At 57.4% G+C, this 10610-nt stretch overlaps 1 protein-coding gene across 5 annotated transcripts; it reads right to left on the reverse strand.

The window, feature by feature from the left end:
• Positions 1-714: 714 nt before the first annotated feature.
• Asgr2 (asialoglycoprotein receptor 2) lies at positions 715-10610 on the reverse strand. 5 transcript variants are annotated; one of them, XM_060363405.1, is made up of 9 exons: positions 10587-10610; positions 9303-9503; positions 7061-7177; positions 6735-6830; positions 6219-6290; positions 5995-6081; positions 5700-5845; positions 1329-1435; positions 715-1116 (listed from the first exon to the last, which is right to left on the reverse strand). In XM_060363405.1, the coding sequence occupies exons 2-9, from the start codon at positions 9424-9426 to the stop codon at positions 960-962; spliced, it is 906 nt and encodes a 301-aa protein (XP_060219388.1). In that variant the 5' UTR covers positions 9427-9503; positions 10587-10610; the 3' UTR covers positions 715-959. The 5 variants fall into 5 exon arrangements, with proteins under 5 accessions (XP_060219388.1, XP_060219387.1, XP_021484346.1 ...); XM_060363404.1 differs by lacking the exon at positions 10587-10610 and adding an exon at positions 10076-10180; XM_021628671.2 differs by lacking the exon at positions 10587-10610 and adding an exon at positions 9761-9918 and having other exon boundaries at positions 6219-6287.

Consider the following 10610-nt stretch of genomic DNA (forward strand, 5'->3'; position numbering starts at 1 on the left):
GCTGCTCGGGCCGCACAGGGCCCCCAGGAGCGCGCTGTCTGTGAGTGGACGTTCCAGCATCTTCCCAAATGGGAGGCCGACTGCACTGCCTGAGGGGCCGGGATCGGCCACCGACAGTTTGTAACCAAACTGGAGACTCCTGACTCACCAAACGCTCCCCAAATCGCCATCCCCTACCCTTCCCACCCTGAATTATTACGTAGTGAATAATTAAATAAACACAGCATGCTCACACTTCAGATTTCTCTACAGCTGCCACGTTCGATGAGGTAAAAGCCCATCAGGGAGTGACGTCAGTTAGATGAGCACAGGCAATGCAGGGTTAAAGAGAAACAGGGAGACAGAGGCCAAGCTGTTAGAGTCTATGTGTGCAGGTGTCCTGGAAACGCCCGACAGGACACCCTGGAAACGATTAACTCTAGGGCGAAATGGAGGGAAGAGGGGAACCCTGGTGTGTGTGTGTGTGTGTGTGTGTGCAGTCCCTGACAACTCAGTTTGGGGAGACCTTGAATTCAGAGAACACTCCTCTCCCAGAATCCTCTGGGGCTGTGGGCAGCAGCTCCCGTCTAAGCGCTGGCCACTGAGGCACCTGCTTCCTGCTTTGATACAGTGTGTCAAGGAACAGTCCACAAGGGTTCGAGCCTTGTTCCTCCAGACCCTCCTGCCTCCCTCCCATTTGCTCCGGTTCCAAGGTTCCAAACAACCAGGCCAGAGTTTCAAGCATTTGTTTCTTTTTTTTTTTTTTTCCTATTCCATTCAGAAGGTTGAAATTCGAAACAATCGCAATGAATTGTGAAGAGGTGTGAAATCCCAGCTTTCCCCAAGTGTGAGGACATAAAGCCATCTCCATCTCCCCAAAACTCCTCAGAGCTCTGTCCCTCTTCCCTGCTTCAATACCCCCAGTGAAGAGGTTGGGTGACATGGAGGGATGGGGGAGGGGAGGGAGCGGGCGGAGGCTGCTAGTGGGTGACATTGCGCCTCTTCTCACATGCCCAGCGGTTCACCTGCTCGCAAAAGTTGTCATTCCAGTAGCCACTCGGCAAGATTTCGGCACAGTCTTCACTGCCACCTTCTTCATGCCCCTGCCAGTTGTCTGGCTGGGTGATGGCCCAGTTCCTAAGAAGGTAAGCCAAAGAAAGATGCAGCTTCAACCTCCCCGCCTCCCACCAACCTGTCCCTGCCCCACCCCCCAAAAGCACAGCCTCGGAAGGGTGGGGTCAGGCAGAAGCAGGCTGGGAAACTGGCCCCGGGGACCCACAGGGGGCCACGGGGGTGAGGGCCGGTCGGCTGCGGCTGGAGCAAGCGAATGAGCAGGCGCAGGTGCTTACTTGTAGCTGCTCCTGTATTCCGTCCCGTCCACCCATTTCCAGGAGCCATTGCGGTCCGTGAGGCCTATCCAGACGTGGAATGAGCCTGTGCGCTTCGCCACGAATTTCTGGAGAAACAGTGGTGGGAGCAAATGGCTTCATTCGTCATCCACGAGCGCATCCGGGCCAGTGCACCCCACCCCAGCCTGGCCCGCTCCAGGCTGCAGCCTGGATACCAGCACAGAGGTGCAAAGGAGCGTTTCCTGGGCGAGGCTTTGCGCCAAGAGCTTCGGAAGGAGCACCTGCTCTGAGCTTTGGTAGCTCCCCCAGTCGGCTGGCTGCCGTGGTGATTCTCACTCTGCAAGGTAGTTATTGGAACCTGGAAAGCCAGCCAGGCTCTAGAACGTGGCCGCCATTCCAGCCTGGGCACTTCCTGCTCTGTGGCTTGGTGCCGCTGGTGCCGCTGCTATGGCAACCCCAGGCCTCTCAGCATCGGATACCGCCCTTGCCAAGCCTGGAACTCACAGCGCAGCAGTCTGGTTCACTCTTCTCTCTCGGTGCCTAGTTCTCTTGCTGTGGTTTTGATGTCCCTCCGAGCTTTGCCAGGCACCAGCCTCCCCCAGCTCGGGCCGACACCCAGAACTGCACTTTGTCTATGTGGGGCCTGACAGTCTCTACCCAAAGTAGGGATATGGCCAGTATGTACAGGGCAGGCGGCCCAGACAGGGTCGGGTCAGGGCTTTGGTCCCGGCATCTCTGCACTTACAGATCACCCCGAGGTGAGACCGGCCCTGGGTGCGTGCTCCCACGTGGCCGTTCCTGGGATGGTTTCGGGGGAATGTAAGGTCGCCTGGTTTCATCGAGGAAGCAGAGACCAGCGCCCACTCCAACAATCACCTTTGACAGCACATGAAAACTCCCTGCCTGCCTTCGGAGGAAACCTGCCCAATTCCACTCAAATCCACGGAGAGCAAGGTTGCTTACATGACAGGCCCCCAAGGCTGGAATTCTGCCTGCAGGCAATGCCCTGTGCATGAAGCAGCAGCTGCCAGGGCTGCCGGGGCTGCCGGGGCCGCCGGGGCTGAGCCACAGATTCAGAAATGCCAACAGGGATGGGGCAAGAGGACCTGGAATCCGGATATTCCGGCCGCCGCTGCTCTCTAATCCCTCTTCCCATCACCAAAGAAGCTGATAACTTAGGCAAATGTACAGGATCAAACATCCTCTGAGCTCAGGGCGAGAGGAGGGCCGCCAGGTAGTGCTGGGTGACCCTGGGAAACAGACCACTCATTTGTACTTTCCTAAGTGAGTGAGAGGAACTGCGCCCACTCACAACAGCGGCAGTACGGAAATCAGGGTGGAACTCACGCCCCGCCCCTAAAGTGGAAACAGTGTTCCCGGCACAGGCAGCTGTGGACTGTGAACCTCTGGCAGCTGGGCACACATGCTGCTCGTTCCAAAGACCATTGATCGGGTTGTTTCTGAGGACAGAAGTGTGCCAGAGTGCCTGAGGCAGCTGGCTCAGTCCGTGGAGGGAGCGCGGATCCCTGGGTCGGCTCCGTCCAGCAGGAACCAGGGGAAAGCAGGATGATCGCAGGAGTTCAAGGTCTCCTCTGGCTACAGAGCAAGCTTGAGGCTAACCTGAGCTACATGACATCTGTCTCAGGAAAGGAGGAGGAGGAGAAAAGGCTGCTTTCTTCATCTTTCCTGTGGAGATTATATAAACTTAGGTTGTTTTTTTTTTTTTTTAAGATTTATCTATTTATTTATTATTTATACAGTGTTCTGTATGCACGCCAGCAGAGGGCATCATATCTCACTATAGATGGTTGTGAGCCACTATGTGTGTGCTGGGAATTGAACTCAGGACCTCTGGAAGAGCAGCCAGCGTTCTTAGCCTTTGAGCAACCTCTCTAGCCCTAAACTTAGTTTTTTTAAACTTTAAAAAACTTATTTACTTACTTACTTATTTCAAGACAAGGTTTCTCTGTGTAGCCCTGGCTGTCCTGGAACTTGCTCTATAGACCAGGCTGGCCTTGAACTCAGGGACACACCTGCCTCTGCCTCCTGAGTGCTGGGATTAAAGGTGTGTGCCGCCACCACCAGGCAGAATTTTCTTTATTTTATGTTATGTGTCTGGGTGGTTTTTCCTCCATCTATGTCTGTGTGCCATGTGTGTGCCCGGTGTCCGAGACGGTCAGAAAAGGGTCTCAGCTCCCGGAACTGAAGGTACAGACGTTGAGAGCCATCGTGTGACTCTGGAACCGGATCTCAGCTTTCTGCAGGAGCCACCATGGCTCTTAGTGCTGACCATCCTCTGGCCCCGTAAGCTCTGAGTTAAGAAGCCAATAAACTTCAGCCCACCACTCAGAGCTAAGCACGTCATCACCACAGTACCTAACACTAAACTACCCACATTGTACAATACCGGGGGCAAAAATAGAAAGAGCACGCCTCCCAGCACACCTCACAGCAAATGTGAGAGACGGGGGCTGGTGGGAGGGCTCGGTCGTCAAGGGCATTTGTTCCATAGCAGAGAGGCCCTGAGTTCAGTTCCAGCAACTTCACAACAGGCACAAACACCCAGCAAACACCCAGGACCCCGGCTCCAGGGGCAGAGCAGGTCTGAGAGTTTCTGGCTTCCAGCCTAGACAGAACATGAGCTTCCTGGTTCAGGAAAAGACCCTGCCTCGGAGAAGAGGAGCGGATGACGAAAGGGGAAACCCAACACCCTCTCTGGCCTCTGTGTATGCGCACAGGCACACGCACAGGCACAGACTCCCCCACACATACTCACAAGTAAATAAATACACGTAATTAAAAACCTTGAAAACTGAACATACGGGAGACACATCCGCCTATGAAAATCATCCCAGGTACTCAGAAGACTGAGGCAGGGGGATCCCTTGAGCCCAGGGGTTTGAGGACAGGCTGAACAACATAACAAGACCAAAGAAGAAAAGAAACGGAGTCAGGGAAGGATGGAGGTGCGGTGGAGGTGGGGGAGGCAGAAGTGAGGAGAGCTTCCTCCTAAATGCAGAGAGGCAGGGGCTGGCGCTGGTTACCCAAGGCTGAGGACCGCTAACGTGAAGCACACAGACCCCAACACTGTTGGGACCCACATGATGGCCAGAGCGGGACTGGGTAAACCCAAGGACCACAGCCAAGGAGAGTTCAGGCACTGGCGGGTGCTCAGGACGGTGACGGCACAGTCCCCCACTGCAGCTGTGAACTTGTGAGCCAGATCTTAGGACAAATTACATAAAGCTGATGTTTTCTGTGTCAAAATGAGCTAGATGCTGGGAACTTCAACCTGATCAGCAAAGCAAGACGTGGTTGGATTGCCGTGAAAGTCGCTTGCTTAGCCCGACGGCGCACACTCACTCAGTGTGGCCTGGCAGAGTGTCCAGCCACGTCCAGACTGAAGAAAGCCTGCTGACCCTCTAGCGTACTGTCGGGAACAACAGTGGAGAAGGAAGACACCATGGCCAGCGGGGACCTGGGGACCCGCCACAGGCGAGCAATTGAAGCCTTCCACTGTGCTCCTTTTGCCACACTCAGCCAGTACAGCAGGAGGGGGCTCTCGGCCCCTCCACTGCATCGAGCCCGGAGCCCTAGCCCCAAAGTCACGTTGGCTGCTATTCTGTCTGCTTCTGTGCCACCTGGTTCCCCGGCTCGGCCTCCGGCCTCCCACCTCTCAGGACCGGTTACCATTCCACCACGGGCCTGAGCACACTCTTCTTCTGTCCTCTTCCTTAGGTTAAAAATAAGAGGTTCGTCCAGGAAGAAAAGCTGCCCGCTGCCCCCTCCACAGCCAGCTGCCGGGGGCGGGGCGGGGCTCCCGCCCTCCCTGGGGCTTGCGCTGGCTTCATCGTGTGCAGGTCTCATACATGTACACACAGCGCTGTATGTTCATGTGTGCAACAGCCCTGCCACGTCCAGAAACACGCCGTTTCACACCAGGCCCTGGCTGGATGCCCACGCTCCAGCGAATGGCCCTGTACCCAGGCACACACTGGCAGAACCAGCCGGACTCACGGGTTTAAAAAGAAGAGCGTGTGACACGGGGAGGGACGGGCGGCATGGTGGTGCTGGCGGAATTTGGAGGAAAGAGTGAGGAGGGGATGGAGCTGTGGTCAGATTGTGTCGTATAGAAGTGGGAAATTCTATCAGGACGCAGAGGCAGCAGACCTCTGTGAGTTCAAGACCGGCTTGGTCTACAGATGAGCTCCAGGACAGCCAGGGCTATACAGAGAAACCCTGTCTCAAAAACACAACAACAGAACTGTGTGCCATGGCACACTCGCTAAATAACAGCAGCAACAACAATATAAAATAAATAACAACGGGAAATAACAGCAGCTGGCTCTGTGGCCAGGCCAGCCTCCTCACCTGCTCCTCCCAAGAGTTGATGACCAGCAGGTGCGCATTCTCCAGGCGGCAGTAGGCCTCAGCCTCGGCCCAGGTGAGCCCGCCCCGGGAAAACCAGTAGCAGCTGCCCCCGTGCTCCACCCAGTTGACCGGGCAGCACTGGGTGCCTGAGGGGACAGGGGCATGAGGCCCTGCAGGAGGCCCGGGCCCGTGTCCCTAAACCCTAGGCCCGTCCCAATCCCCAGGAGGCCCCCTCCTTACCCCCCAGGCCCCTCCCTGCCCCCAGGCCCCTCCCTGCCCCCAGGCCCCTCCCTACCGTTGCTCTGCCGGAAGGCCAGCTGACAGGTCAGGACCCGCAGGTCCGGGGGGAAGTGCTTCAGGTGAAGGAGCAACGTGGAGTGCTCTAAGGGACAGACGCATGAGTCAGACGCGTGGCCCCACGCCGGCCAGGAGGAGACACGGACGCCCTGCTCCCTGGGGACGCACAGGTGCACAGCACGCCACACACAGGCTCTAGTGTCCCAGGAAGGGGGCTCTGACCTGCCTTCAAGTCCTGCTGCTGCTTGTCCGCCGTGGCCGCCCACGCGGTCAGCTTGTTGTCTCTGCCGCCTGCTGAAAGAGAGGGTGCTCGAGGCTTCCACACGGCTGGGCGCCCCTAAGCCGGTCACCCACGTGAGGCCGAACCCCGCCGCCGGGTCTCCGCGCTCTCAAACCCCACTCGGGCCCTGCAGCCCTCCCCACCACCGTCAGTCACCTCCTCCGTTCACACCAAAAGCGTGCGCGGTCCTCGGACAGTGACCTTCCCTCCCGATCTCGGCTCTTCCAGTCTCTACCTGGCACTGAGGGCCGAGTGCCCGGGTTCACCCTCCAGGCCCCTCGGGTGAGGGCACACGCCCTGCCGGCTCCGCTGCTGGGTTGTCCGCCCTGGTCTGCGTCCCCTCCGCCCACTGTGGACACACTCCTGCACACCCAGCGCCCTGCTCAGACACACACACACACACACACACACACACACGCGCGCGCGCGCGCGCGCGCCAGCCATGGCGTCCAGCTCACCGTGGAAGTCCAGAGCGCTGAACTCCATCAGCAGGCTGGAGGAGAAGTTGCTGAAAGTCTCTCTCAGGGTCCAGAACTCCTGCTGCAGCTGCAAGCCTTGTCAGGAGACACCCAGACCAGACCGCGTGAGCTGCCTCACAGCCTGCCGCCTCCTGTCCGTGTGCCCGGCCCCAGTCACTCCCCACATGGGGCGCCATCTGCACCCAGAACCCGCCCACACTGCCTCCACCTCCTTCCTTGTCTCCCCACATCTGTGCCCGCCACCTGTGTCCCCTCCCCCAGTGCACGTCTCTTCCCTTGCCCTATCCCCGCAGCCGGGACCTCACTTTGGGATGAAATCACACAGACGGCCACCAGCAGGAGGACGTTGAGGGCCAGGGCAAGCAGGCTGAGGTGGAGCGTGGAACAGAGGCGCCGAGGAGGGGGCCCGAGGGGGGGCTGCCCTGGGAGAGACAGTGTGTCAGGAGACAGCTCCAGGGCACTAGAGAGCAAGACACAGAACGGCACAGGGCACAGGCGTCTGAGGAGGCAGAGCCTGGCCAGACGAGAATGGCTCAAAGTGGGGCTGAGGGGATTGGGTGGACATCGACCCTACACACACACACACACACACACACACACACACACACGTGCAAGCACTCACTCGCACACACACACACACACACACACACGTGCAAGCACTCACTCGCACACACACACACTCACACACACACACACACACACACTCACACACACACACACACACACTCACACACACACACACACACACTCACACACACTCACACACACACACACTCACACACACACACACTCACACACACACACACACACACACTCACACACACACACACACACACACACGTGCAAGCACTCACTCGCACACACACACACTCACACACACACACACACACGTGCAAGCACTCACTCGCACACACACACACTCACACACACACACACACACGTGCAAGCACTCACTCGCACACACACACACTCACACACACACACACACACACTCACACACACACACACACACACACTCACACACACACACACACACTCACACACACTCACACACACACACACTCACACACACACACACACACACACACTCACACACACACACACACACACTCACACACACACACACACACACGTGCAAGCACTCACTCGCACACACACACACTCACACACACACACACACACGTGCAAGCACTCACTCGCACACACACACACTCACACACACACACACACACACACGTGCAAGCACTCACTCGCACACACACACACTCACACACACACACACACACGTGCAAGCACTCACTCGCACGTGACACAGATGCGCCAGCTGTGAACACCTGGGACAGGGAGAGGCGGAGAGCTCGCTGCGGACTGGCCTTTCCTAGACACCCTAAAAGTGAGCTCACAGATGGGCTTCCTTCTTCCCCATGGAATCTGCGCACCCCACGCCCGCGCCCGCGCCTTTTCACCCTAACAGACGCACAGTGTGGCATACTCCCAGACTCTGGTACATCCACACACCTCGCCACGCAGCGCTGCGCACAGAGTCACACGCCTGCAGCTCACCTGAGCTGGCTTGTCCGCCGCCTCCTCTCCCAGCCCCTCCCCCTGCTCTTCCTAATCACATCAGGCCCGTGTTCAAGATGTGCAAGAGAAGGATCCGGGTGGAAAGCAAGTGGGAATCTCCCAGGGCGTCTCTGTGTACATTTCCACACCCACCTCATACTCATCCCCTCACCCCAGTCCTGGAGCCAGCGTTCCTCCTAGGCACATACATGCACACATACACACATGCACACATTCACACATGCACACAGGCACTCATACACACAGGCACTCATACACACATGCACACAGGCACTCATACACACATACACACATACACACATATGCACATGCACATTTGCACACACGCGCGCGCGCACACACACACACACACACACGCAATCTGGAGGGAGAGTCACCCCTAGTTCCCAGGAGCCCTTGCTTCTAGGCAAACACCCTTTCCTTGGGACCCTGTGCTCAGAGGAGTCAGGAACTCACAAGGAGAGCGATGCTGTGCTGGCTGGTTCTGTGTCACTGTGACACAAGCTGGAGTCATCCAGAAGGAAGCCCCAACTGAGAAATGCTGCCAACGAGGCTGCAGGCCAGCCTGCGGGCACTTTCTTAATTGATGATGGATGGGGAGGGCCCAGCCCATGGTGGGTGGTGCCACCCCTGGGCTCATGGTCCCGGGGTCTATAAGCAGGGTGAGCGAGAGCCTTGGGGAGCAGGGACGTGAGCAGCAGCTCTGTGGCCTCTCGTCAGCTCCTGCCTCCAGGGTCCCACCCAGTTTAGTTCCTGTCCTCGCTCCCTTCAATGGTGAACGGTGATGATGAAAGCCCTTTCCTCCCTAAGTTGCTGTGGCCATGGAGTCCCATCTCAGTGATAGAAACGCTGACCTGACTAGGACAGACACACCCCTGATGCGGTGTGAGAGATCCCTGAGGGGGAGAGAGGAGTTGGCAGCTGAGACAGGGATCAGGAGATGCCCCAGAAGGGGACACTTGCCTTTCCAGAATGGATGCTCTGTCCTGGGCTTCGGTGCATGAGCGCCTTGCTCCTCATCTCCACCAAGCTGATGGTCGTTTTCCTCGAAGTCCAGCTGCTGGATGTCCTGGAAGTCCTTCTCCATGCTGGGCCCCACGGGCTGGACACAGATATGGGGCTGAGTGCAGGCTGGACCTCGGGTTTGCGCTAAGATGCAGACTCCTGTGGAGGGGTTGAGAGGCCCAGGTGGGTGGAGGTGAGCAGCTCAGAGGTCACACAGAAATTTGGGGACAGGGTCCTGTCCCTTCCCGGGAGCTGGCCGGCCCGTTGGTACAGCCAGGAGCCTTCCTCCCACACTCTCGTGGGCCAAACTGTCCACCCCGCTCCTGCCCACCCCGCCAGTGCCCCCCAGTGCCCCTGAACCTTGTTCTTCAGCCAAAGAAACCCCCAGCCCCGCCTGCCTCCCCCACCTCAATTACCTGTTAAAGGTAGAGTGACTCCGGCTCCCAAAGGGAAGGAGAGTTAAAGCCAGGAGGAGTGGGCAGGTGGTGACAGGGAGGGGCTGACCCAGGCAAGAGCCAGTCCTGATGTCTAAGTCCATCTGACTGTTACCCCTGCCCCTGGGACTTCGGACAGTAAATTGAAACACACTTGGAACTCAGTGAGTTGTGGGGGTGGAGAACATGGTTCTGCTCTCACAACCAGAGAAGGGGAAAGGTCTCCAAGTGTGTCAGGTCTCCTGTACACACACACACACACACGCACACGCACACGCACACGCACATGCACCTCACCCTTCGTTGCAGTTTAGGGAGGCAGCCAGGTGTGGAGGGCCAGGACACGGTTTGCTGTTTCCACCCCACACCCCGCCCTGTTTCACTTCCTGCCTCTTCACTTTCCAGAACTGTTGATTTCTCCAAATATCTCTGGCCGGGATCAGAGTGACCTACAGATCAGTTCCCTGTTCTTGCCCAATCTGAGCCTTCGACTCTGGCTCCGCGCCACGGCCATAGCTTCCCACGTGCTGGGCACCGGGCTGTGCAGCTCTGGCCTGACCCACTCACACTCCTTTCTTCCTCCTCCCCCAACTCCTCCCCAGTCCTCCTCATCTCCCACCTGTTGTAGGTGGTATTAATTTTTACTATTGATTTATCTTCTGTTAATCCTCAGCAGCTGTATAACCAAATCACCACACAGAGACTGGGTTTTTGTTAACCTAGAACACAATGCTGGGCAATATTTACTCCCTCCTAAACCTCCAAGCCCTCAGTTTCCGAACATTTAGATTGCCCACATTATACTTGCTTTTTGTGAAATCTTAGGTCTGGC

The sequence above is a fragment of the Meriones unguiculatus genome, chromosome 11, assembly GCF_030254825.1.
Source record: "Meriones unguiculatus strain TT.TT164.6M chromosome 11, Bangor_MerUng_6.1, whole genome shotgun sequence".
Lineage (NCBI taxonomy): Eukaryota > Metazoa > Chordata > Mammalia > Rodentia > Muridae > Meriones > Meriones unguiculatus.

Excerpts from the sequence above, each read along its gene's own strand:
- Asgr2 (XM_060363405.1), bottom strand. The coding sequence starts at position 9,426 with ATGGAGAAGGACTTCCAGGACATCCAGCAGCTGGACTTCGAGGAAAAC. Across the intron at positions 6,291-6,734 it reads CAGCGCTCTGGACTTCCACG|CAGGCGGCAGAGACAACAAG; the intron begins GTGAGCTGGACG and ends CCTCTCTTTCAG. Across the intron at positions 1,436-5,699 it reads TCAACTCTTGGGAGGAGCAG|AAATTCGTGGCGAAGCGCAC; the intron begins GTGAGGAGGCTG and ends CTGTTTCTCCAG.